Source organism: Neophocaena asiaeorientalis, unplaced genomic scaffold (assembly GCF_003031525.2).
Source record: "Neophocaena asiaeorientalis asiaeorientalis breed wild unplaced genomic scaffold, Neophocaena_asiaeorientalis_V1.1 scaffold327, whole genome shotgun sequence".
Lineage (NCBI taxonomy): Eukaryota > Metazoa > Chordata > Mammalia > Artiodactyla > Phocoenidae > Neophocaena > Neophocaena asiaeorientalis.
Window position 1 is genome coordinate 3,124,639 of NW_020174560.1, and position 27,116 is coordinate 3,151,754.

General features: G+C 53.1%; 1 protein-coding gene across 2 annotated transcripts in view; it reads left to right on the forward strand.

The window, feature by feature from the left end:
- Positions 1-331: 331 nt before the first annotated feature.
- AKAP1 (A-kinase anchoring protein 1) overlaps positions 332-27,116 on the forward strand; it is a 32,386-nt gene continuing 5,601 nt past the window's right edge. Inside the window, exons 1-5 of one of the 2 annotated variants that reach the window (XM_024757651.1) lie at positions 332-403; positions 19,512-21,174; positions 23,672-23,805; positions 25,318-25,444; positions 25,992-26,119. In XM_024757651.1, the coding sequence (XP_024613419.1) occupies positions 19,536-21,174; positions 23,672-23,805; positions 25,318-25,444; positions 25,992-26,119 (2,028 nt within the window). In that variant the 5' untranslated portion in view covers positions 332-403; positions 19,512-19,535. Of the gene's footprint in view, positions 404-19,511; positions 21,175-23,671; positions 23,806-25,317; positions 25,445-25,991; positions 26,120-27,116 lie in introns of those variants that run through there. The other variant, XM_024757650.1, reaches the window with a different exon arrangement.

Consider the following 27,116-nt stretch of genomic DNA (forward strand, 5'->3'; position numbering starts at 1 on the left):
TGCGCATCACTTGCCCCTTTGCCTTTTCCAGGGGCCTCTCTATACAGAGGCAGGCAGACGGTCTAACTGGCCCCTCGAAATCTCCCACACCCGAGGCGGGCGAACTCGCGCAGGTCTTGAGGGGTCCAGAGCTTCGAGGTTCGTAGGTGGGGGAGGAGCGAGAGGGGGCACGAGGGCGGGGGGCGGGGCCTTGCGTCGCGCCGCGGGCACGTCTCTGCGCGTCCTCAGTATTTAATGTCTCTGTGTTCCACGGGTCTGGGCGAGCACGTGGGGGAGCGGCCGGAGTGCAACGCTGAGGGACCGGTCTGGCAGAGGGGCTGAGGCGGGGCAGAGGCGGGGGCCGAGGGGCCAGGGGGCGGCGGCGGCGCGAGGACTCTGCATCCCGACGGTCGCCGAGGAGCTGGTAAGTTGGGGCCGCAGGGAGCGGCTGAACTGGGGACCACCTGCCGGGGCCCCGAGGGCGGCGCCGTTGGGGTGATGGTGATCCTAGGGTGCAGGTGCAGGGTGCGTCGCGTGCTCCAGGACTCATGGGGTGCGAGGCTCCCGACGCTGAGGGCGTGCAGAGGGGTTCCGGCCCGTCGCCTGCTGTCAAGCAGGCCCTTTCTCTTCCGTCGCCTGCGCGCCCCCTCGTCCTTCTCCGCCGGGTTCTTGCTGACAAATCGCTTGTGCTTGGCTGGGGCCGCGCTCCGCAGCCGCGCGGTGTCCCCTACGCGCGTCACCATCCTCGGGGGCGGGAAGCGAGGGCGCGACGCCCGGGATACCCCTCTGCGGCTTAACTTTCCCCGAGCGCACACACTCTCCCAGAGACGGACCTGAGTGCGTTCCACCCAAGGTCGCCCAACCCCACACGCGTTTACTTTTCAAAGGTCATGTGTACCCAGTCTGAGCCGGGAGAGGCGCCGGCGGGCGGGCTGTGGGCAGGGCCAGGTGCTCACAAGGGCGAGGAAGTGTCCCAAGGCCTGCGGGCACTCCTTCCCCACTGAGTTGAATTGGTCACTTCAGGAACCTTACCCAACTTCTGGGCCCCTTTATATCGCCCGGGGGTGCTCCCCATCGAGGCCGGCGGTGGCAGACTGGAGCTGGTCGCTCTGCCCCTGGGAGTTCAGTGCGGCGAACCAGGGGAAGGGGCTCGGTTTGCAGAGCTGGGAGGATGAGCTAGGAGATAGGTCGTGATTGGAACCTTGTTGCGGGCGGAGGGAAACCGTTTGAACCGAGTTAGGGTCCCGATGTGAAAGGCTTGGTGTCTCTCAAGAGGATTAGCTTTTGCAGCCCCTTAAAGGGTGTCGGAGAGGCGGAGGCTGTCCTGTCCCGTGTGCCCGCTGACTTAATGCCCGCGGGTTTGTGGGTCACGTGTCGGGCTCCGGCTGCACCCACCTCTGGTCCTCGGGCCGGAGGGACCACGCTAGTTTCGGGGTTCTGGATCAAAGTGTGTTTGGGCAGGCTTTCACCAGTTTTACTATTTTGTGCCCTTGGGTGCGGTTCCTCCCATTTCCCCTCCAAGGAAGGCACAAGAGACGGATAGGAGCTGTTGGTGTGTTGGGTGGTGCCGAATAGACCTGGGACTGCTTGGAAGCCCTGGGTGTTTCGCGGTCTCCCTTCTCCGCGGAGATGCAGAGGTTGGCCGGCGCCTTCTTGCCCCCCGGCCTCTGCTAACACAAACCCGGTGCACTTAACTCCAGGTGTGAGAGGAGGCCTCTCAAGTCGGGTAGGGTGTGTGGGCAGGACAATTAGGTTAAACTAGCCATCTTTCCCCCTATGAAGTTCAGGCTGCTTGGTGTTTAAATTTATTTCCTGCAGGGAAATCTGGGTTGCTGGACACTTGGTACAGTCATATCTGTTGGTTGGTTTGCTATCCAAGCCCCCCACCCCCTTTGTCGAAATTATTGATCAAGAAACACCATTCATAAGAAGCTATTAATTCTGGCAACTAGTGACCTTACTTTGCTACCCTGGTATTGTAACTAAGTCCTTCCCGGATTCGTTTTTTTTTTTTTTCTAATTCTGTTTAGAAGTTTGGGCTCTTAGTAAGCACCACCCGCCCTCTTTGCTCTTAAAGGTACAGAGCATCTTTGAAATGCAGAGAGGGCAGCATGATTTGACCATTTATCAGATTCCTCTTTTCTTGAAGTTCAGGTGGTTCACCTGCTGATTATTTAAGATTTTCTCAGCACTGGAAACAAGTGAAGTAATTTTGGGGGAGCTTTTCTGACCTGTGTTGAACCTTTCCTCTTAAACCTCAAAACTAGTTTTGTGGGTTCTGGGTAGTAATTCCTGGGCATATTCTCGGATGAAGAATGGCCCTAGGCTAGAGTAGGTTCTCTGGGTCCTACAGGTATGCAAATCTTTGAAGCCTTTGTGCCTACCTGGATTAAATAGGCTCTATTGTCATATGTTTTGTCAGGTGATGGCCCAGAAGTTGCAGGTAACTGATCCCCTCCCAGCCTGTGAGTGAGACTGGTCTACTGTCTAGCTGGAGCCCTTTGTGTGAATATCATTTCCTCCTCCCAGCTGTTTCTAGGAAGTACACTCAGACTTGGCCACTGCAGGGTGACAGTGAAGGTGTCTGTTGGAAGTGGCTGCTCAGGTGCCAAGGGGATGTGTCTCCAAGTATAAGGTTGCTCAGCATCAGTATTTTAAAGTAATTTGTTTTGCTCTACCTGGTAACCCAAATTATTCTTGGGCTTTGAACCCAGGCCAGGTCATAACCATCGTTTGTGGGTGAAGGCTAGTTTTAGGCTTTTCAGTGTTCTCCCATCCTAAAGACAAATTAAGATAATATTTGTGGGGCATGGCACTGTGCCTGGTACATGATGGGTGCTCAAGCATTGATTTCTTTTTTTTCCCCTCTTTCTTTTTTTTTTTTTTTAACATCTTTATTGGGGTATAATTGCTTTACAATAGTGTGTTAGTTTCTGCTTTATAACAAAGTGAATCAGCTATACATATACATATGCTCCCATGTGTCTTCCCTCTTGCGTCTCCCTCCCTTCCCCTCTTTCTTAAAGAGTCTCTGAGACTGACTTTGAATCTGTTAAGTGACTTGAATTTTAATAAAAGTACCCTACTCCCCAACCTCTGACCTGGAAACTTGGTTGGAAGGAGGGGGAAAACAAATTGGCTTCCCCACACTTTGCCAGCCAGCCTCCTGGCTCAAGCCTACAACACCCCATGTGCCTGGTGAGCTGGTGCCTTCCAGCCCATTCTCCCCGGGCTCCTCCTTCCTCATCTTCCCTGTGAGTCTAGAATGAATGGGCTTCTCTGCAGTTTGGACCGCTGTGCTCTTGTGGGGAAGTTTTGGGTGTGACTTGGTACCTTCAAGCTTACCTTTCTAGGGAGTTTCCCTCTGCTCTGGGCAGGTGGTGGTGGGTCCTTACGGGCCTCTTATCCCACTGAAATCATTTCATGCTATTTGAGTTGCTGATCTTTGTGGGATGTATTTTAATCCTAAACCTTCATTTCTAGGGCAGGTTGTTTCTTCCACATCCCTTTCTGGTGTAATGTCTCACACAGGTTTCACCTTTGATCGTTTAACATCAAGTACCCATTGTGTGTGGCATTTCCACCGAGCAAACCTGCTGGCCCTCGTGCCTAGTTTTAAACTTGGGCCGTGTAAAACAGTGACAGTGTTTCGGGTAGGACAGAGTAGCTGGAGAAATAGCTGGTGGGGGCATGGAAACTAAAATTTAGGGGACACCTCTTCCTTGATAGTTACTCTGGGAGGTGAGTTACAAGCAAACGCCTCCCTAATCCTTTAATCCTGACACCTCTGAGTGCAGTTGAGGAGGGTGAACCTAGAGGTCATTCGGGATTGTTTCAGTGGCTAATAAAAAATACAAATAGAGGGATAGAGAAACTGACAAGTGTGGGTTTGGACTTAAACTAGAGGGCTTTTGTGAGAAGGACAAGGAGTCATCAAGTCCATGGGCTTTTCACCTAATCTTTCTGTTGCTTTCTAAGCAGATTGTTGCAGTAAAGGAATGTGTGTTATCATTCAGCATTCTGAGGACTGGCTTTCAGTTATAAGGAACTTTCGAGGTGTCCTTTTCCTCCTCCTAAATGGTTCTACTAAGTGGTCTTTGTTCTGTCCAGTTCTTGCCATCTTGAATGTCTCTGCAGCTAGGTTTGATAAGTTTGCAACAGTTGACAGTAAACATTCTGTCCCCATCTGGTAGTATAGCCTGGCTGCCTTCACTTAGCCGGTCCTCACTGAGGCCCATGTACTTAGGAACAAAGCAGGGCCTCAGAAGAGTTCTGGAAGTAAACGTATGCAGTGCTTGAGGGCTGATGAGACTTGTTTCACCCTGGGCTTAGCTAGCAAGAGCCCTGGATTGGGGGTTGTGGGTGGAGTGGAGGTTGAGATCTCTGGGTGCCGCTTTCAGGGTTGAAACCTGGCTGGGGTTCCAGGCAGGTCTGTTGGCCCTCAGGGTCTTAGTTTCTTCAGCTGGTGAAAGAAGATTGGTCAACATCAAAGGCATTCAGATTGTGCCCCTAAAAGCACAATCTGACTAACCCCTGGAGTTAGTCAGCCCCTTAGGCCCGCCGGGAGGTAGAGTTGCCTGCAGGGTTGTGTATGGGAGGCAGGGTGTGTTTGGGCTGGGGATGCCTGGGTGGTACAAGCCAAAGTCTAAGAAAAAAATGACAATCCACTGTTTTAGGTGCATTTGAAGTTCATTTAACTCTAAGGTGCTACTGTACTAAATATTTTTATTTTTTACAATATCTTTATTCTCTTAAGTCTGTCTTTAGGGTTGAGGGTCTAGAGCTGCCTTGTCCTATAGGGTAGCTACTAGTTATGTGTAGCTAGTTAAATATAAATTTTTTAAAGCATTAAGTAAAATTTAAAAATTAGTTCCTTGGTGGCAGTAGTCACATTTCAAGCGCTCAGTAGCTTCATGTGGCCAGTGGCTGCAGTACTGGACAGTGCAGGTTCTGGAACATTTTCATCATCGCATAAAGCTCTGTTGGACAGCACTGGACTTAGTTCTTTGCCCAACTCTAAAAGCTTCATTGTCTCGCCTTGTAAAGCATCATGTGTTTGGGCTTAGTCTTCCATATTCCACACACCCGACAGCTTTGGTGACAAGTTATTTATCAGTCCTCTCCATGGCATGTTCAGAACAAGTTCCGGTCTGCCAGCTTGGAGGGCAGTGATCAATTATGAAACAGTTTGAGAAAGGAGTGTAGTGAGGGGTCTGGGGATGGGAGTGTGAAGTGAAGGGGCCAGACGCTAAGCCTTTGGAGAGCCGTTTCCGCTTGAGAGCTTCTTTATCAGTGTAAAGGTCCTTGCTGCTTCTCCAAGGCCAGTGCTCACTGGCCTTGGTCGTTACGTCAGGAGACTTGCTGCTTGGTCCTTCACTCGCCTGATGACTTCCTGCAGGTCTCAGTGTGGGCCCTCTGCTGAACCAGGTTGCAGACACCTTGCGGACAAGCGTCATTTTCATTCTGCTCCTCCGGTCCATCTCAGTGTTAGGAGGCCTGGCTTTACTGAAGGCCTCGGGGAGAGTTGGTCCCCAGTGGGGATCCCGAAGTGTTGGTGTGGAGCTGGCTCTGGGGAGTGCGCTGTATTTCCAGATGCCCCTCATCTAGTCCTGGGTGTGCTTAGTTTGAACCCTACTAGACTGGCCTCTGGCATATAATGTGAACTCTTTTTTTGGACCCCAACAGCAGAAGATGTATAACAGACACTTACTGAGTACCTACTGTATACCTGATAATTTAGCGGGGTTTTTGCACGTTATTCCCTTTTTATTCTCTCTCAATCCTATGAGGTTAAGAATTCCTAGTTTGTGGACTTTCCTGGTGGCGCAGTGGTTACGAATCTGCCTGCCAATGCAGGGGACCGGGTTCGAGCCCTGGTCTGGGAAGATCCCACATGCTGAGAAGCAGCTAAGCCCGTGCGCCACAACTACTGAGCCTGCACTCTAGAGCCCACGAGCCACAACTACTGACCCCACGAGGCACAACTACTAAAGCCCTCGCGCCTAGAGCCCGTGCTCCGCAACCAGAGAAGCCACTGCAATGAGAAGCCCACACACCACAATGAAGAGTAGTAACTAGAGAAAGCCCGTGCGCAGCAATGAAGACCCAATGCAGCCAAAGATAAATTAATTAATTAAAAATAAAAAAGAATTTCTAGTTTGTGTATGTGGAAGCAGAGGCCCTAAGGAAGGTAAGCTTATCCTAGGGCACAGGACTGGGCTGTCTTGGGGCTTAGATCAGGGTTCAGTATCTCTAGCTCCCTGCTTAGAGGCTGTTTCTTGTTAACTGCCCCATTACCCCTCCATCCTCATCCAGAAAGTGAAACTGGGTTTTTAAAAGAATAAAATCCCACAAACTGAGTCAGACTGTTAGGTCATTACGGCCTCATTCAGCCCTAAGAGGGAGGTATTTGTATCCCATTTCTTTGGATATCATTTTACAGGAAACCGAAGTCAAGGATCTTTAAGGCAAGTGTTTTATCAGAATTATGCAACCATCCAGTGCCTTCGAGCTGCATAACCATGCCTTAGGGCCTGGAAAACTGCTCTCAAGACTCTGGCTTAGTTTGGTCACCTGGTTGAAAAGGCAGCCTTGAAGTCACTCGTTCCCTGGCTAGCAATAGTGTGGCCTGTCAGACCTCACACAGGGTTTCGAGACCATCCCCTGGCCTCAACAGGCCGTCGCCTGAGAGTAGCTTGGCTTGCTCCCTGTTGGAGCAGGCAGCAGGATCCCTTCAAGCCCAGCCCTCAGCTCTCAGCACGCTGCCCTGCCCCCCCCCTTCCCTCCAGCCTTGGCTGGGAAGACAGATCTTCTGCCCCTCCCCCTTCCTGCCCCTCTTGAGAGATAGGAGTGGCTTGCCCTGAGCTGCACTGGGATGGGCGTGAGCTCTGTCTCTAGTGAGGAGAGGCCATGCTGAGACTAACCTCCTTGCTTTGTCCTTTGACTTTGGTGAGGCCCGCCCAGCCAAGCTTGTGCTATCATGCTATTTTTAGCAGGTGGTATCCTTTAGGAGGGCCAAGTGCATGTGGCTTCAGTGTATGGGGCAGGTCCTGGTGCCATAGCTGCAGCCTCTCCTAATCAGGGGAGGAAGGAGAATAAAGCCACCCTAGAGACTGTCATGGGGGGTGTGTATGTGTGTGCGGTCACTTAAGAGGTCCCTGCGCTGCTTTTTCTATCTGGACCTGTGGCAAGGACCCACCCCTGCCTCCTGGGCCAGGCAGGCATGTGACCGAGGCAGCCCAGTGAGCGGGCACTCCTGGGTTAGGATTGCTGTCCTAGGGAAGGACGACCCAGCAGCTGATTTCTCAGGAAATCACATTAGTTCTGTCTTCGTGGGAAGTCACCCAACCTGAGGACAGGCCACTAAAAACTCTGTAAAACTATGAATCCGTGGCAGCCTGATAACTGGCATCCTCTGACTTAAGCCAAAATAAAACCACGAGAGAAGGCAAACCCGTGCCCTTCAGCAGGAATTCTTACTGGGAAGCCACTGAGGCTGAAGAGATAATGAAAAAGGGGTTTGACAAACAAGTTTTGTTCCTCGCTGCCCTCCATTCTCCCCCCTTTCTTGTCCCTTCTTTCCTCTAACTTGGAGCTGCCAGCTCCAGCCCATCTCTCTTGTTTCTGATTAAGAAAGCTTAGAGCCATATAAGGTCCTCTGTTGCCTATGGTTTACGTTGGCTGGAGAACAAGGTTGTTTTCGCAAAGTCCGATTCAAAGAAGTGGCAGGGACTTCTGTGTGTGTGTCTGTCTGTCTCTGTCCTCCATCTGCAACCCCACCCCCACCCCCGGAGGGGGGCTGGGCCACCTTATTGGGACAGATGCACTTGAGGGTGTGGAGGCACTGGGTGAGGGCTCAGCTGCGGTCTTCCAGGACTAACGATCCCAGGGCTTCCTGGCAGATGCATTCGCTGAGAACTCAGAGCGAACCTCTGTTGGCTCACACAGTACGTGCCCGCCATGCTACCAGCCACAGAGGCACTCTGTCCTGGAGCGGACGCTGCAGTCAACTTCTGTTTATTCAGAAACTACAGTCCCCTGGCTTTTCGGGCAAGTCAGTCCCCCTCTCTGGAGGGAGTTGGGTGAACCTGGTCTTCCAGGTTCTTAACCTTCAGCATGGCTTCTGTGCAGCGATGCTGGGGAGCAGTTTCTCTGGCAGCGGCCCTCCAGCCTCGTCTTTGCCTCCCCTTCTTGCTGTCTCTTGGGTCAGCCAGGCTTGTTCCTGCCTTAGGTTGCTGGCACGTCTTCTCCCCGCTGGCACCTTCTCCCCCTCTCCTTTCCCTGTCCTCTCAAGATCTTGGCAGAGCTGCTCCTTGCTGTTCACTCTCCTGCCACCTCTGCAGAGAGACCTTCCCTGACCATTCTGTCTAAAGCTCCCCCTCTCCCAGGCACACTTTATCCAGCCTTCGTCAGCCTGGGTTCCTCGTTTAATCTACACAACACAGAAAGTGATTGGCTTTCTCAACTCTCCCAACTAGTACCATTCTGGATGCACAGGAATATGGTTAATTCATTACGTGCAGCGGATGCCTAGGGCTCAGCTGTCTGAATCTGTTGAGAGAGGCTGCAGGTTCCGGCTTCTTTGCGGTATTATCTCATCTGAAATGTGATTCCCTACCCCTCCTTCCACCTTTGCTTCCGGAGGGCTCCCCCCACCTCCCTGCCCCCAACCCCAGTGGAACCTGGCTCGCTGTGGGTATTAAAATCTTTATTAAATGGCTAGCCCTGGAGGGTTCTGCTGCCTGATGCTGGTGTGACCTCACCGGGGTGGGGGGATCATACGCCTTGTCTCTGAAAGGGTCTATAGCTGTCAGTAAGCATGTTCTCTTTCTGAGTGTTACTGTATGTCAGCGGGGCAGTTGGGGGTTTTCTGAAGGAAGATTGGTATCAGTTATTATGGGAAAATAAAGCAGTATAAGTTTGTGCATAGATGAATTGGGGGCTTCCCTGGTGGCTCAGTGGTTGAGAGTCCGCCTGCCGACGCAGGGGACACGGGTTCGTGCCCCAGTCCGGGAAGATCCCACATGCCGCAGAGCGGCTGGGCCCGTGAGCCATGGCCTCTGAGCCTGCGCGTCCGGAGCCTGTGCTCCGCAAAGGAGAGGCCAGAGCAGTGAGAAGCCCACGTACCGCAAAAAAAAAAAAAAGATGAATTGGCATTAATACATATTTGTTATAATGGTTAACAAGAAACATAAAGTTGTATGGTAGTAGAGCATCCATTGTAGTTAATACTTAAGAATGTATTAATTTTCTGTCAAAGCGTTGCTTGTAGACAGATTTGACTTTTGACTGTTAAGCTTTGAAAGAACAGCCCTTTGCTTGGAGTGCTTCCCCACCCTGTCCTGTTCTCTTCTAGAGGCAGCCGTCCTCCCTGCCATTTACCTCTACACAGTTGACTCTTGGTCTCCCGGGGCGTTTGTTCCAGGACCCCCGCAGATAACCAAAATCTGTGGATGCTCAAATCCCTTACAGTCTCTGTCCTCGGGTTCTGCATCCATAGATAGGGAGGGCTGACTGTATTTCTAAATAGTATACTACTCCTTTTTTTCCTTCCTTCCTTTTTAAAAATACTATCTGTTTTGTTTTTCTGCTCTGCGAGATAAGGACTTGGCCCATTCCTACACTTTTTCCCCCCTCATCCTCTCAGTATAGAGGTAACCCAACATTTGGTCACATGACAATGTTGTGATCTAAATATTGCTATGGCTGCAATCCTATTTCCTTTCTTGTCTCCCCCCTCCCTTCTCTTCTCCTAGTTAATTTCCTTTGTTTCCTTAGCTTAGTTTTCTTTGTATGTCTCACCAGTTCTCTGACTCTCCCCTGGGCCTTGGCCGTTGCGGGTCGATTGCCGGGAAGCTCCTCTCGGGTCCTCTCGTGCTTAAACTCACCGCAGACTCAGCAGTTCCGAGTCGCTCCTGGGAAGCATCCCCGGTCCCCTGGCTCTGCTTCCCCTGCATCCTGGGACTTCCTTCTCCCCTTCTCTTGTGTTGCTTCCTGGATTGGTGCCCCCTCCTTTCTTGTTTCACTCCCTCGTCTTGGTGAGAAAGTGTGCAAGGGTGGGCAGCCAACCAGAAGCACGCTGATCTGTGCCCAAGGACAAGCCCCTCTGAAGGCAGGGGTCGGAGCTGTGCAGCTGAAGGCTGAGGGTTGGTGGAAAGACGGCAAAGACAACCAGGCCCCCAGGTCCCTTCTGCCACACCAGCAAAAGGCCGGGCTTTACTTCAGGAGTAGTTGAAATGAGAGGGGATCTGGACCTGGGTACCAAGTCGTGGTGAGAATGAAAGTCTGCATGCTGAATGGGGCACCCCAGCCCCCTTGGCTCCCATGGCACTGCCATTAAGGCTAACGTCCTTTCATCTCGCACCCCAGGACACTAGAACATCCTAATTTGGGGTGTCTGGCAGCCTGATTCCTACCCCCGCCCCCTGGCCCAGCCAGGACATTTGCCTGACTTTTGGGCTGTGGCAGAGGGTGGCAGTACCAGGCCCACTGGAGAAGAGGTCATTGGGGGGTTTTGCCCCCAAAGAAATTGAAAGTCTTGAAAGAGGGCAGTGCGTTTGTTGATTCCTGTCTGTGTCGCACCGAGCTTTGTACTCTGTTGGTACCGATGAATATTTGTTGAGTAGAAATTACCTTATGTGCCTTTGTGGGATTTCTGAGTTGGTCATATTGCACTGTCTGCCATCTGGAAAGTCATTGTCTTACCTCTTTGCTTTTCCCACCGGAGGTGGTGGTGGGAAGGGTCTTTTGCCTCATAGCAGCATCTTTTCTGATTCCTTCTGAAGGCACGTGCCGTCCTTATTAGCTTTCAGGTGAGCGTGTTGTCAGAGCACACCTGCATACCTTTTGGGCAGTCTTGTGTTCTGTGGTCATGGGTGGGAACTCCATGTGCCTGGGAACAGTTTGGCCCCTGCTCTACCACTGTCCTCAGAAACCTGTGAGAATTCACTTGTAAAGCAAGAAGGTTGCCAGGAGCCAGGGATAAGGGGCAGGATGGATGTGACATAGTCCTTCACGTTTTTAAGAACCACATCCCTACCCCCAAGGGAAGCAATGGGAAGTCCTTTGTAGGAGATGCTGATTTTCCCGTATCATCTGAAGCCTGGTGAGACTGGATGGCTGTGGGTTTGGTCCGAGGAGGAGGAGAGAGGTGGGGCAGTTAACCCTGCGTGGTCCCTGATTTCTCGAGTTTTCCTAAGTGGGAGTTTAATTTTCATTTGAGCTGGAGGAGGAGGAGCTCTTAGTTTGAGACCAGGTCCAGATGGGATTTTTTTGCTTCTGACTCTTCTTACCTGGGGCTCAGGTACTGGACCCCGAGTTTCCGCTTTGGTTGGAGGAGGCTTCAGTGAGCAGGTTCTCCCACCCAGATGTTACTGGGCGAAGCGTCCGGTCTCCCGGAAAGCCGACTGGAAGTGTTCCGTGACTTTTGTGGGACAGCTGGTCCACCCAGAACGGGCAGCGTGGTTGGTCTAGCTCCCCTGGCCGCTGTGCTGGGCCATCACAATGGAGGGTGTGGGGGACAGTCCCCACTGTGAGCTAATTTGGAATCTTTAGGGTGCCAACATGAGTCACAGCCCATCCAGGCCCCCTAAGGATGAAGGTAACAACCCTGTGAACACGGGCTGGGCGAGACCAGCCGCCTGAGGCATGGCCCCGGCGCTGTGATTCCTGGGCCCCAGCCATGCTGCTGAGGGTCAGTGGCCCAGCTCACCATCGTCCCCCACCCCCAGGGGCAGGACCATACTCTGCTCAGCAAGGTAGGTGCTGGTCATTGCAGCTTTTATCCAGCTCTTGTGTTTCCTTCAGGTCTTCGGGGACACCATGTAGCACTGCGCTGTCCACTAGGTAGCCACCAGCTGTATGTGGCTATTTAGATTTACATTAACATCAAATAAACTTTAAGATTCAGTCCCCCAGTCACACTGGTCACGTTTCCAGTGCTCAGGGGCCCCCTGTGCCTTAAGTGGCCACCAGTCCTGGACTGCAGTCCCCCCTCGGGGGTGGCTCAGGCCTCTGCCTCTTGCGACCTGCTCTGCTTTGGCCGTGCCACAGCTGCCACGGCTTTTTCCCGTTGTCCTGACAGTAGAGGTCAAACACCATTTGTCCGGCCCTGCCAGCTATTCGGCTCCAGCTCCCGGACTCATCCTGCTCTACTCTGCTGCCCGCTCCATCCCGCAAGGCATCTTGGGTTTAGAACCTTAATTTATGCTGTTAGCCCACCATTACAACCTAAGGAAATCATGGCCTTCTTTGAGACAGCCTCCTTGCGTTCTCTTTGCCCACTTCTGAAGTCAGGCTCAGCTCGGTGCATCTGTGTGTGAGAGACAGAGAGATTCTTCCCTCCGGACTGTGAGCTTCTGGTGGCCACAAGCGTTTTCTTGCAGCGACTTAAACGTATTTGTATGTGCGGAAGCTCAACCTGATGAGGAATTGGGTAGATGCATCCTATACAAACCCAGAGACACCCTTGTAGCCTTGTAAAGACCTCTGTGTGTGTGGCCTTCCTCTGGGGTGGGGGGCAGGTGGGGGACGACATGGGCCTAGCCAGCAGCCTGCCGTTATTCTCTGAGTGCAGTGGCAGCAAGTGCTAGGCTTTAGGATCTGAGTCATGTAGCTGTTCCCTGTCCTCGGAAGGCCCCCTTCAAGAGGGGAAGCCCCTTAGCAAGAATTTGATGTGCTGGACACTCTAGAGATGGGCTGTCTTGCGCCCCCTGTTGGTGAACACCCAGGGACCGTCGTCAGCAAAAGTGAATATGTAACGCTGGAATAATGGAAGAAATGTTCAGATTTCTTGGAGAGTGTTTAAAAGTCCACTCAGATCACAGAGTAGGGACTTCCCTGGTGGCCCACTGGTAAGACTCTGCGCTCCCATTGTAGGGGGCCTGGGTTCGATCCCTGGTCGGGGAACTGGATCCCACATGCATGCCGCAACTAAGACCCGGATCACAGAGTAGATCTGGCTTCACTGGCCAGGCCCAAGCCCACACTGGACTTGTACGGCTCTTGGTCCCCTAAGCTCTCGTTTTAGGATCGATTTTTTTTTCGCCCCCATCATGAATCGCATGCAGCTCTTTTTCCACAATAACCACAGCCAAACGGATTTAGTGGCAAGCACTCTTTGTTTTCTTGTTTAGTAAATCTCCCAGAGATCTGCCTTCTTATTTAGCAGAAGGCTCTAGACTGCAGTGACTGCACTGGTCATCAGGCTTGGGAGTGAGACCGTTACTTCTCCAGAGGTGAGCTGTTCTGAGAAGCTGCCGGCTCCTCTGGGAGAAGGAAGACATCTTTTTAGAACCTGGACTGACCAGGTGAATGCTGCAGCCTTGTGGGGCTGTGGCACGTGCCTGCGTTGAGCTCTGTGTGACCACTGGGCAGCCGGCCAGCCTGCATCTATTTCCCAGCAAATGGACCTGCTAAAAATAAGCAGGCAGCCAGATTCAAAATAGCCAGGTCTCCTCCCCACCAGTGCTAGGGCCGGCTCTACATTCTTCTGCAAGGTTTTTCCTGGGCCTGGGGTGGGAGGCCCTGGGGGAGGAGGCCATCTTCATTAGTGAGTGAGTGTGAAGGCCGTTAGACCTCCAGTGTTAAATGCCACTACAGACCTCTTCAGAGGTTCAGGTTTAAAAAAGAAAAAAAAAACAAAAAAAACACATGCACACAAAACCAGGGCAAGAGAGCAGCTCATACATGAGTCTGTGCCCAGAGAAGGAAGGTAGCAGTGGGCCTCGTGAGGGCTGCAGCTGTGTGCGCGTGAAGGCAGCCCCGTCAGGATTCAGGGAAGGTGGGTGCGTCCTGCACCACCTGTCCAGGCCTATCAGACCGGGTAAAGCAGGGAAAACGGCGCCTTAACGATGCACAAGTCTGAGTGAATTGGCTCAGGTAGGGGCCCTTCGAAGTTGAAGGACCGAGGAAGTGAGGGACTTTCCTTGACTGGTGAGAAGTGGGGCTCCCCGTGAGGTGCCCCCAGGCCGCCGCGCCCTTGGTGAAACCCACTAGCCTCCTGAACCCGCCACCTTTGGGTGGGGTGTCTGCTGATCCCAGCGGCTCCTGGCTCTGTTCTCGGTGGAGCTGGCTTCTGAGGCTATTCACAGTCCCCTGGTTGCTAGGAAAAAGTAAATGAGCCCTGTGTTCCCCTTCTTTCTGGGGATCTCATACCTCTTTTCTCAAGCGCCTGGAGCTTTCCCTGTCGGGTGGTCCCTGTCCCTGTGGGCATAGACAAGAGGGGCCACTGCTGCTCCCCACGTAGAAGCAGCGGCTCCTGGTGCCCCAGCTCTAGTCCCTGGGGTGAGTGGTGGCCACTGGGATCAGGTGGGACATTCAGGGTCCTGTGGGGTGGCTGACACTGCTTCACGGTGGCAGCATCACCCCCCTTCCCTGAGGCCCTTCTGGCACAACAACGGGGTATTTGTCTGGCTTGGAAATGCAGAAAGTGTCTCCTGAGCTGTCATTAGCTGAGTAGCCTGTTGGGGGGCGGTGGGGGGGCTATAGATGGTGGATCCGCGGGCTTGAGCCTCAGTCTCTTGGGGACCGAGCTCGGCTGGCAGGGTTAGGTGGGCAGGTGGCAGCGGTGTCCCTGGGCTACAGAGCAGCAGGCAGGGAGCACGTGTCATGGCACCAGGCGGCTGGTTCTGTGTGTTCAACCTGAACTAGGGCTGGGAACGGAACAGATGAGGTGGCAGGGGAGGCCAGGGACGTGGTGGGCTGTGGTCTGGGTCGCGGTGTGGACCTCCTGGAGTGCAGAACCAAAGCTAGACTGGTGGTTTGTGTTGGGCCTCTGCCTTACTGTAGTGTAGCCAACTTCTGAGATCCTGGGGGTTGGATGGGGACACCTGCTGGAGAGCAGACCCCTGTGATCGGCTTTTAGTTCCAAAGGGGGGCGGCTTCTTCCAGCTATTTTGAGAAGCAGTTTATGTCTTGGTAGCAACTCCCCCCTTACACACACACACACACACTCACACACACACCCCCCAATGTAAGTCTGTGGCCTTGGGTCCTTGGTGTGTAAAGTGAGGAGACTGCCCCCTATGGGTAGTTAAGACATAGGATTCTTTTTCTTCCTCTCCATCCCATTCCATTTAATCTTTTACCTGAGAGCAGAGAATTGCTAGAATACTATGGGAATCACAGCTATAAGCCCTGCTGAAATGGGATTAGAATAATAAGGAGTTAGAATATAACTTTACTGACGAGAAGAAAACCTGTGTTCAGACCCCAGCCCCACTTCCTGTTGCACGTGATCTGTCGGGTGGGACTTGATTTCCTGATAATGGGCCTTATCCTGAGTGTGCCCGTCCCCCATAACCTCTTCTCCTTCTCAAATTTCATTTTATTTATTTATTTATTTTTATGTGAAGGACATTGAACAGAAAGCAAATCTCCGTAATCTACCACCACCTTTTTGCAGGTGTGTGCAGGTTGTTACAGAACAGTGATTTCCCCAACTTGACTGCACATTGGAATCACCCGGGTTGAAAAAAAAAAAAACAGACCCGATGCCCAGGTCTCACCCTCAGATTCTGATGTCATTGATCTGGGTACCACTGTGAGATTTTAAAAGCTTCCCAAGTGATGCTGATGGGCAGCCAAGTTGGAGAATCTCTGTTAAAGGAATTTTAAAATCTCTCTTTCCAAAAGAAAAAAGGGAAGACTATCTCTATTTGCAGATAAGGAAAAAAACAAGTTTGGGAAGGTTTGTAGGATACAAGATCAATGTACACACCTTCCCCTCTTCCCCAGCTGAAAGGCTTGGCATGGATCCTTCCCAGTTTTTCCATGGGATTATGTGGACATAGACATCACATACCCACAGTGGTCTACAGCTTTTATTTTCCGTATCATGGCAGTTTTTCCATGTCAGTACAGGAGAATCAGCTTCATTTTCCAAAACTGGTATGACCATGGAGTCTACAATAGATTTAGCAGCCATTGCTTTGAGTCTTGTTTCAAATGGTACCCCAGTGAGCACTCTTATATATACCTCTGCCTGTGGTTTTTTTTTAAGGAAAGATTCCAGGTGTGGAATTTTTGGGTCATAGGGTAGGGTCATCAAGGTGTTTTGTTTTTTTTTTAATTGGGGTATAGTTGTTTTAGAGTGTTGTGTTAGTTTCTGCTGTACAGCAAAGAGGAGTTAAGTTCCCTGTGCTATATATAGCAGGCTCTCATTAGTTATCTGTTTTACCCATAATAGTATATATATGTCAGTCCCAATCTCCGAATTCATGCCACCCCACTCCTTTCCCCGCTTGGTGTCCATACATTGGTTCCCTACATCTGTGTCTCAGTTTTTGCCTTGCAAACAGGTTCATCTGTACCATTTTTCTAGATTCCACATATATGCATTAATATACGATATTTGTTTTTCTCTTTCTGACTTACTTCACTCTGTATGACAGTCTCTAGGTCCACCCACGTCTCTACAAATGACCCAATTTCATTCCTTTTCATGGCTGAGTAATACTCCATTGTATATATATGTACCACATCTTCTTTATCCATTCATCTGTCGATGGGCATTTAGGTTGCTTCCATGACCTGTAATTAGTGCTGCAGTGAACATTGGGGTGCATGTGTCTTTTTGAATTATGGTTTTCTCAGGGTATATGCCCAGTTGTGGGATTGCTGGGTCAAATGGTAATTCTGTTTTTCTATTCTACTTTTCTCCATAGTGGCTGTATCAATTTACATTCCCACCAACAGTGCAAGAGGGTTTCCTTTTCTCCACACCCTCTCTGGCATTTATTGTTTGTAGATTTTTTGATGATGACCATTCTGACCGGTGTGAGGTGATACCTCACTGTAGTTTTGATTTGCATTCTCTAATAATTAGTGATGTTGAGCATCTTTTCATGTGCCTCTTGGCCAGCTGTATGTCTTCTTTGGAGAAACGTCTATTTAGGTCTTCTGCCCATTTTTTGATTGAGTTATTTGTTGTTTTGATATTGAGCTGCATGAGCTGTTTGTATATTTTGGAGATTAATGCTTTATCCATTGATTCATTTGCAGATATTTTCTCCCATTCTGAGGCTTGTCTTTTGGTCTTGTATGGTTTCCTTTGCTGTGCAAAAGCTTTGAAGTTTCATTAGGTCCCATTTGTTTATTTTTGTTCTTATTTCCATTACTCAAGGAGGTGGGTCAAAAAGTAGGGCCATCAAGTTTTAAGAGGGGTACAAACTTCTCCTCTCCTTGGCCTGTACAATGCCTCGTCTGCACAGACTCATTAAAGTGGGTTCTAGATTTAATGTGGAGTAGAACCTGAGTTCAACCTCTTGGCTGTGTGACCTGGAGTTATTTTAACCTTTAGGATGGTAATACATATTCCAAACCCAGTGGTTGAGGATTAAGCAGTGCAAGGGAAAGCATCTAGTGAGGTTCCGTGTTTGAATTTGAAGCTCTAAGGTAGCATCATTGAAGTTTTGTGCCTGAAGGGATTAATATAGTCTTCTGAGCCCTGGCCATTGTTTAACTCTGCTTTGTATTTTCCAATTCCCATTGCTTCATCTTCAGATATTAGCAAGAAGGTTTATCTTTACAGATGAAGGAGTTTCTGGAGATGACCCCTCCCACCCCTCCCCAACCCCCTCACTTGGGAGCAGAACACTTTTCCTAGATTCCTTCACAAGCTGTCATGTTGCTTGTGAGTCCTTTGCTGGTCTTGTTAAATGGTCTGGGGTAGAGCCGAGATACTGTATTTATAGCAGTTTCTCACGTGATGCTCAGTGCTTCTGGTCCATAAACTGCACTTTGAGAAGCAGAGTCTCCAGGACTTGTGTGTGTGTGTGTTCAGTGGTTGAACTTTTATTGCCTTGGCTGAACATTAGAACCACCTGGGGAACTCTGTGCTCTGTTTTTTCCCGAGAACATTGATATGAGTAAATTAAACACTGATACAAGTAAATAAGAGTTGTTAAAGCATTTACATTCATCTCTGCAACAAAGCACAAACCAAATTGAGGAGGAATTCACCCTATCAGTGGAGGATTTTTGGTTTTAAGAAGACTTACAGTTTTTGCAGACAGAATAAAATTTGCTGTGTGGGAGGCAGAGGATACAAGTGTGTATTCTAGAATAAGTTTGTCGCATACCTCTAATGAGAGCTAACCCTTCTTTACAAGGATTAACACGTATCTCAAGTGATCTTATACCAGCCATCCTTTACAAGGTGGGTCCCCATCTTACAGGTGAAGAAAACAGTTCGCTGTCTCCTGCCTTCCTCTAGGCTCTTACTTCTGCTTACCTGGATCTAACGGACTCTAGGTCTTCAGCTTTCTTTCGCTTAATACTCTTTGTCCTGCTCCCAGAATAAGCTAGAGACACAGTTAGGTGTGTGTGCCTTGCAGACCAAAGCTGGTTCTCTGTTGTCTATAGGAAAAAGTCCAGACTCTGCAGCGGGTGCAGGACCCTCATCGAGCCCAGTAAACGACTTGACTCTCGAACATGACCCTATCTCCACGCCACTGTGTGTTTTACTGGCCCCTCACCTTGGAGTATCCCCTATCCTTTTTCTGGGGCGGCTGCGTTGTGTCTTCGTTGCTGTGTGCGGGCTTTCTCTAGTTGCGGCGAGCGGGGGCTACTCTTTGTTGTGGTGCGCGGACTTCTCGTTGCAGTGGCTTCCCTTGTTGCGGAGCACAGGCTCTAGGTGCGCCGGCTTCAGTAGTTGCAGCATGTGGGCTCAGTAGTTGTGGCGCACGGGCTTAGTTGCTCCGCGGCATGTGGGATCTTCCCGGACCAGGGATCGAACCTTTGTCCCCTGCATTGGCAGGCAGATTCTTAACCACTGCGCCACCAGGGAAGTCCTCCCCTATCCTTTTAAAAATCTTACTCATCCTCTGTTCTGACTTTACGGCTGCGTAACTACTATTTCATTGACTCAGGATTTTGGGGGTGCACGCGAGGGACATGTACGTGTGGATTCCATTGGTATTTAAAAATGCTCCAACACCACCTGGATAGATAAGTGCTCTGGGAGTTTAGAGAACTAAAGCACTAAACATAACTAGTCCCTTGGGAGAACATAGGGAGAATTTGGCATCAAGAAGTGATGCAAGGGCTTCCCTGGTGGCGCAGTGGTTGAGAGTCCGCCTGCTGATGCAGGGGACGCGGGTTCGTGCCCCGGTCTGGGAAGATCCCACGTGCCGCGGAGCGGCTGGCCCGTGAGTCATGGCCGCTGAGCCTGTGCATCTGGAGCCTGTGCTCTGCAACGGGAGAGGCCACAACAGTGAGAGGCCCGCGTACCGCAAAAAAAAAAAAAAGTGTTGCAGGAAGGGATTTGGTTTCAAGAGAAGGCTCAACTTGTTTCAAGGGAGTGTGCATGGATGAGGGAGCAGAAGTGGGGGGAGGTGTGTCTTCCTGCCCACCCACCTCCAAGGATCACCCAGAGTCTTGGGTGTGCTGCGAGGGAGGGATGCTCCTTCCAGGGTCAGGGAAAGTGGGGGAGCAAAGGCTCTGCCGTAACCTGTTTGTCTTTGCTGTGCAGTCATATCAGGATCCTCTTACCTGGCTCTCATAGCATCCCCTTCTCTCTCCTGTTCTCGCAGGTATAATTACTTCAGGCCTCCAGGATGGCGATCCAGTTCCGCTCACTTTTCCCCTTGGCACTGCCTGGAGTGCTGGCGCTCCTCGGCTGGTGGTGGTTTTTCTCTCGTAAAAAAGAGCACCTCAGCAGCCACAACAAACAGTTGGGGGCCAGCGCTGTGAAGCTGAGGGCTGGCCCTGCCACGGAGGAAGCGCTTCCCGTGGAGGACCCCTGTCCTGGAGCAGCGGCCCCGCCCCCCGGTGCCGCCCAGCCACCTGAGAGGGAGCTCCCCACCGCCAGCAAGCCCCCTGTGGAGCCGCCGGCCCCGCTGCGGGCACCGCCGGCCCCGCTGCGGGCACACCCGGCCTACCGGCGATCAGAGTCCTCGGGCGGCCTTCCCAGCACCGCGGACACGAGGTTTCGACCAGGACCACGCAAAGAGGACAGTGCAAGGGTGGAGCTCGCTCTGACGGGTGACGGAGCCAAGTCCGCTCCTCTAGAGTGTCCCCTGCCGTCCCCAAAAGGCGTTCCGTTCCCCCACGAAGCAGCTGAGGTGTGTAATCGAGAGACCGTGATGGGCAGGCCGGCAGGGCGGCGCCGGCAGGGCCAGTCTGCAGCCCCCGCAGAGAAGGTGGGCCCTGGGGAGAAGACCAGGGAGATGGGTGGCGCCGAAGGCACAGGTGATGCGGTGACGGGAGAAAACGTGCCGGAAGAAGGTCCCGTGTCCCGGGAGCAGGGCCCCGAGTTGCCGAGCAGCAGAGCCCCCAGCCTGGCTCCCTTGGGAGGAGGGGGAGAGAAGGGGAGCAGCCTGCTGGCGGTGGACGAGGACCCCGTGGGGAAGTTGCCGAGTAGCTTCGTGGAGTCGGCCCACTCGGAGCTGGAAACGCCCGATGAGACACCAGCGCCCCGGGTCAGGGGGAGCAGGGGCTGGGACGGAGACTTCAGCCGGGAGCTGGGCAAGGAAGAGACCTTGGACAGAAACGAGCAGGTCGAGCAGGCTGCCTTCCAGATCATCTCCAAAGTGATCTTGGAGGCCACCGAGGAGGTGCTGACCACCACGATGGGCAGGATCGCGGGTCGGATGCATCAGGCCTCGGCTGCTCAGCTCCAAGGGCCGAAGGAGGAGAGCTGTGCCCGAGCCCACCAGAGAACTGCCCTGGGCCAGGATGCCGCGGAGCCTGCTCTGGCCACAGCGGAGGCAGCCACGGGCCTGGTGGACGCCACCTTCCCCTCCGCAGACCTGCTGGCAGAGGATCTGCCCCCACCAAAGACGTACGTGAGCTGCCTGACCAGCCCTCTGTCCAGCCCCACGAAGGACAGGAAGCCAAAGAACTCCGCGCACCACGTCTCCCTGGCCCCCTGCCCTCCACCGGCTGCCTCCCTTGGAGAGTCACTGGACGAGGCGAGCATCCTGGCGGAAGATGCCGCCTGTGTCACCTGCGTGTCCAGCAACGGCCAGGGTGTCCCCTCCGTGGCCTCCTCTGGGCAGTGCTCAGATTCTGTCAGCACTTCGGGGCTCGAGGACTCTTGTGCAGAGACCACCTCCAGCCCCAGGGACAAGGCTACCACCCCGCTGCTGCCAGAAAGTACTGTGCCCTTCAGCAACGGGGTGCTGAAAGGGGAGCTGTCGGACCTGGGGGCTGAGGATGGATGGACCGTGGGTGCGGAAGCAGATCATTCGGGAGGTAGGAGGGCCTGGGGTGTCCCTCAGAGGACCGGGGGTCTCCCTTTATTTGGTCGGGAAAGGCAGCCGGCCTGCCTCCGCTCCTTGTGCAAGTGATGGCGCTCTTCAATGCTGTGTCTCAGCCGGCCTGCAGAAAGTCGGGGTACAGCCTAGAGCTGGTGGGTAACTTGAGAAGTTAAGCTGCCCTGAACCCCCAAGCCACGGGAACTGTAACTTGGTTCGTCAGCCAGGGACCCTTCCCAGTCCTTCCGAAGGAACCAGCTCAAAGTTGGGTTCACCCATTAACCTGAGTGTGTCTCTCTCTTAAACACTAAGCTCGTAATAGCTTTTTTTCTAAAAAGGAGAGGCCTCCTCAGCTTTAATCCCCTTGAGCGCCAAGGATGGGTAAAGCTTGTTTTATGGTTTATTTCCTTATCATGTTCTTGTTCCCATGTCTTCGCCTGCTTTCCTTCTCCAGAAGCTCTTTCGGGGTAAGTGCCCAGAGAATGGCCACAGCCTTGAATCCTTGCGGGAGGCTCACGCCTCCCTGCGTGTTGCTGTCACCTATTCCTTCGCAGAGAACCTCAGCCATTTCCTTTCTGTGCAGCTGCAGTTCCACCCCCGGGAAAGGGGCACTTTGGTAACGAAGTGTCCACTGGGTTTCTCGAGTGCTGACCCCAGCGTAGACAGGTCAGCAGCTCCTGTCCCCGGTTTTGCAGCTTCCCTGGGGTATTTTCATTGATCTCACGGAAAGAGGCCATGGATTCCCTCTGTGGGTATCCAGCTTGCTTGTCCTGGAGCCACTCCCTACCGTTGCGGCTCCAGGAAGGTCGGGACTCTTGGGAGTATTACTGCTTTCAGCAGCCTCTGGTGTGTACCACACGCTACAGGTTGTCACCTGTAAGATGCTGTTGTTAAGACGCTACTGTTTTGTGTGTACCTCCACAAGAAGAAAGAAATGCTGCTGCTTATGAGTGTAGGAAGCCAGAGACCGAAAGATGCACCCAACTTCAGGAAGCATCTTAAAATGGGTGCAAATCTTTTAGGAATAAAGGAGTTTCCCTTTGCCTCTTGCCCCTCAGCCTCACCATGCTGACTCCAGTTTGATTGTAGTAGCTACTCAGATGTGTCCAGGCTGCAGGGGAGAGAGTGGTGAGCGGGGAGGCGTGGGCATGGCAGGTGGGAGCATGGTGGAGCCACCCACTGAGCACTAGCTGTGCCCGGCTCCAGGCTCCAGCCTTCCAGGATTCTCCGCAGTAGCCCCGCCTTGGGCGCGAGGAAGTCAAAGCTTAGAGTGGCCCAGGGACCACCCAGCTGAGTGGAGCCGGCCTTGCCGGAGTTCCTGGTGTGGTTGGAGCCGCCTCTAGGTGTCACTGGGGTGACAGGCCTGTCCTGTTCCGTCGGGCAGCGGCTGGGGGCCGTGTACGAGCCGAGCCCCCCGTCAGCCACCTCTGGTCCTAGCAGGTCGGCTAAGCAGGCTTCTCTCCGAAGGGGTGGTGTTCCCTGCGCGAAGCCCGTCTGAGCCCCCGGGGTTGAAGGGGTCACTTCACGGTGACTCGTCCTCGGCTGGCAGCAACGCCTGCCTCCTCGGCACCCAGGCAGCGTGTGGATTGCTCAGCAGAGGACCGTGTCCGTCCAGGGTTTGGAGAAGCCGTGTGGAAGACAACCTAGTTAGCAGACTCTGAGGAATGACCTCCTTCTGGCAGTTGGGCCTTCCCTATTGAAGCCAGAGCCACTTCTCTGAAGCTGGTCTGGCCCCCGTTTTCTGAGATGGGCCCCTTGGCACACCCCACGCGGGAGTGGAGCAGCCCCTGTCGGAGCCAGTCCCGCTCCCCGCTCTCTCCTCTCGGGACCGGGACCGAACTTTCGCTCCGGTTTTGAGCGGGCCCAGAAAAGCACTCAGAGGGGCGGCACGAGTCAGGCCTAAGCAGAGGGGAGGGGGGCCTCCTTCTGTCACCTTCTCTGGCAGGGCCCTGTCCAGGATAAGGGCGATGGAGGACTCTCTCTAGCTCTGCTTGGCTGAAGGCCACCGCCTGTGTGCCCAGGCCTGGGGCCTTGGGGACCAGGGGGCTCTTCGTCTGAGGGGCTGCATAGTTGGCAGGGTGCGGACCAGCTGTGATGGGTTGGTCTCCACGGGCACCTGAACCTTCTTCCAGCTGCTGAGACCGTGGGACCTGCTGGCCCCCCTCCCCGCCGTGGGCCCCCCTTCCTGGGCCAGCGTCGCTCTCTTCGTAGTTCACCACTTGTCTCTGCTCCAGCAGCTGTGCTGGGCGCGGCTGCCAATTAAGCAAGTGGGACTGTAAGTGACAGGCTAAAATTAGGTGTCTCTACACCCCCAGGCCTCCTTTCATTGGGGACTGTTCTGAGCCTTCTAGACTGTGAGTTGACAGTCACCTGCCAAGTTTGAGGGAGGGGGCAAGGGGCGGGGGCCTCCCGGGAATGCGAGTTTGGAAGTTGGATGTTATTAACTGCTCTAGCTGGTGTCTGTGTGTCTGTGCTTGTTGCTTCCTCCCCTGCAGGTTCGGACGGGAACAGCATGGATTCGGTGGACAGCTGCTGTGGCCTCAGGAAGCCTGACGGTTTCCAAAATGCCCAGGCGGGCTCCCATCCCAAGAAGGTCGACCTCACCGTCTGGGAGATCGAGGTGCCTAAGGTAAGGGCTGCGAGCTCTCGGTGCCCCCAGGCGCAGCGTCATCGGGCCGGGGGCAGGGGTCTGAGGGAGGGGCCGTAAACCGGAAGAAGCCCCCAGGGAGCCAGACGCTGAAGGGATGGGAGCGCTCCACTTTGCCGGGGTCCAGAGAACTTCCTGCGGAGTGGAACCCCTCCGGCTGCCTTTCAGGAGCGTCCTCTTCACACTCGCAGGCCTGCTCCCCTCCTCTGGGGCTTTTCTCGTGGGCCTGGGACTCAGATCTGTTTGGGGATGGCAGCAAGACCGGACTGAGGGCAGGGGCCGGCCGGGAGTCCCCTCAACGGCTCTTCTCATGCTCTCCAACGCAAAGTGTGTTTTATGACTGAGCACAGCATAAACCTGTATCTTACAGGGCTTGAGAAGTATAGCAGTGTAGGAAGAAAATAAAAATCAGGCTCTAATTCCACCCCCGAGAGTGACTGGGAAGACTTTTATTTCCTTCTCATCTTGCACCCTGTGGTTTTTAAACAAAACTAAGATTATGTTGCTCTAATTAATGCTTTTAAATATTTAACACTTTAGCTTTCTGAGTTATTCTTTGAAAATGTAATTTTAACTGCATTATGCATTGTGTAAGTGTCAGTTTACTTCACCAGTCCCCCAGTTCCAGGGTGCTTAAGTGGTTCTAGCTTCTTTTCTAACTTACATCTTACTAGCTTGGTCTTGATGTCTGTCTCTGGGGCTCAGAAATAATTGGCCGACTGCATTCTCCTGAGGCTCTTAGCTTCCCACCGAGGTGGAGACTTGGATTGGTTTGAACTCGGGGTCTAGGGGGCTGCTCTGCCCTACGGTTCTGGCTCCCTGAGTTCTTTCTTCCCCTGGTCACCCTGATGGCAGTCCTGCCCTCTTCTCCTTCAGTGGTTGCAAAGGGCACGCCCAGGCAGCTCTGGGTGAGGAGTGACCGTGTCCCTAGCGGCTCCTCGGGGTGGGGTCGTTGGGGAATGTTTCAGGGCTCGTCTTAACATTGTGGCTAAGTTTGGAGCCCAAGGGCTCTTTCATGGACCTTTATTTTCAAATCGAGCCTCTTCTTCGGACCTGAGCAGACGTGGAGGGGCGGACGACTTGTAAATCAAACTTTGTGCTAGTGAAACATCTCATAGTGTGGATCTGGGAGGAGAAAATACTGCCTCTGCAGCTTCTGAATACGGGCCCCGCTGTCGGGGATGAAGTGGAAACTGCCCAGGCCTGGAGCCATACTGCCTAGTTCAGCTGCTTAGTAGCTGTGTGAGCTTGGGCAAGTTACTTAACCTCTCTGGGTTTGTTCCCTCAACTGTAAAATGGTGATAAACACATGCTGTTTGTTTCATACATTTACTCTGAGTAAATGTAAGTGCTTAGAACGGTGCCTGGCAAGTGAGTGCTGACGTGTCAACAGATATTATGTTCGAGCCTGACCTGGTATAAAACAAAGGCAGGTCTTGGGGATGCAGGGAATTGATTTCTCGTTGAGTTCTCATCTTTCTTTCTCTCTGGAAGCACCTAGTTGGCCGGCTGATAGGCAAGCAGGGACGGTATGTGAGTTTTCTGAAGCAGACGTCTGGTGCCAAGATCTACATCTCAAGCCTTCCGTACACCCAGAACGTCCAGATCTGCCACATAGAAGGTCAGTGGCAGCTGCTGCCCTGTGTTGGGTTTTCTTACCTGAAGTGTAAGTAACTTGAAGCATTTGAGTCCCGGTTGCTCCGCTTTTGGGATTTAAGTCTCTGAGTGGAAAGCCTTGCTTCTCACCCTAGGTGAAGGGAGTGGGGCTTCCCTTTACCCTCATTTCCACTTCTGGTGCTTGAAAGAAACTCGGGTCCCCCCCCCCCCCCCCCACCGCCAAGCCTGGTCTTCTGGTCAGGAAAGGTGTGGGCACTCAGGGGCAGGCCAGGGGTCCTGGGTTGATGGTCGATGAAGGCTGGGCCTCCCTGTCTGCTAGGCTCCTGTTACCGTGAGTGTAGTCACAACAGTAGAGGTCTCGTTTGAAAGGTCAACAGGCGGCAAGCTTCTTGAGATGCCTTTCATCCGGAGGCGAGGCCTGGCATTTTGGCACATTACAGATGGACCCGAACTCTAGGAAAAGTCCCGTGCAGTGGGGGGGTGTGCCTGAGTGCCGTTCTGCTGTCTGTCTTACCCCCGTGGCTGTGTCCTGCTTCTCATACCCCACTCAGGCTCTCAGCATCACGTGGACAAGGCACTGAGCTTGATTGGGAAGAAGTTCAAGGAACTGAACCTCACCAACATCTACGCTCCCCCACTGCCTTCGCTGGCACTGCCTTCTCTTCCGATGACTTCCTGGGTGAGCATGCCCCTGGGGGCCGGGGCTGCCTCTGCCCCTTTCCCCCAGCCTACCCCAAAGAGGAGACTCCCGAGACCGTGGGCCAGGAAGGCCGGGAGCACACTGATGCCTGTGCCCTCTCACCTCTGCCCTCCACCGGTCAGTTCTGCTTCTGGCCTGTGTTCTCTGGATCGGGTTGAGGGCTGGAGTGCTGGTAGGAAGCCACAGGCCTCTCGGTCCCTGCTGCTCGGAAGGACCACTCTCCCCTGGCTCTGGGCACCCTGGGCACCCTTCGTGTTTTCAGGGCATTTGCCTAGAGAGGATTATAGTCTGTCCAGACTGGGTGTGTGCAGGCTGGCTCGGGACTCCTTAAAGCTGGTGCTGTGTCCTGGATCACCTCTGAGACCTGGTTGGGACCCATCGTTTTGGGCTCGAACGGGCTCTTACTGTGTCGTCGTTCCTTCCTCCTAGTTGAGCCAGGTCTAGCGGTGGCCCTGGCGAAGGCTCCCCTTCGCCTTCCTGCCTCACGGGAGGTTCCTGGGTCATAAAGGAGAAGAATCCCTGCCTCCGCCCCCACCCCGGAAGCCCTGGCAGAGGGGTAGCGGGTTCATCGGGGGCCTGCGTGCTGGGGCTGCAGGCTCTCTGGGGCCTGTCATCCTTCCCTGCTGTGTGCCCCCAGCCCTGTCGAGCCCCGTCTCACCGGGAGTAGAGCTGTAGGGTTCTGAAGGCCGAGAACACTGCATTTCACAGGTGGAGTGAATGTGCAGCTCCGAGGAAATGGCCTCCCTGGATTTTGTTTAGGGGAGGGTATCTTCCTCCCTCCAAAGACCCTTGTGCTTTGCGGGGAGAGGTGAATGTCCCTTTCCTTTCCCATGGGTATTTGGGAGTGGGCTGAACCCCACTCCGTGCTCCACTTCTGAATCATAGGGTTTTTCCCACCAGGTTCGACCACAGACCCACTCTTTTTTTAAGTAAGTGAGTGGTTGGTAAGGCTTCCTCCCCTTGTGCTCTGTGGCTG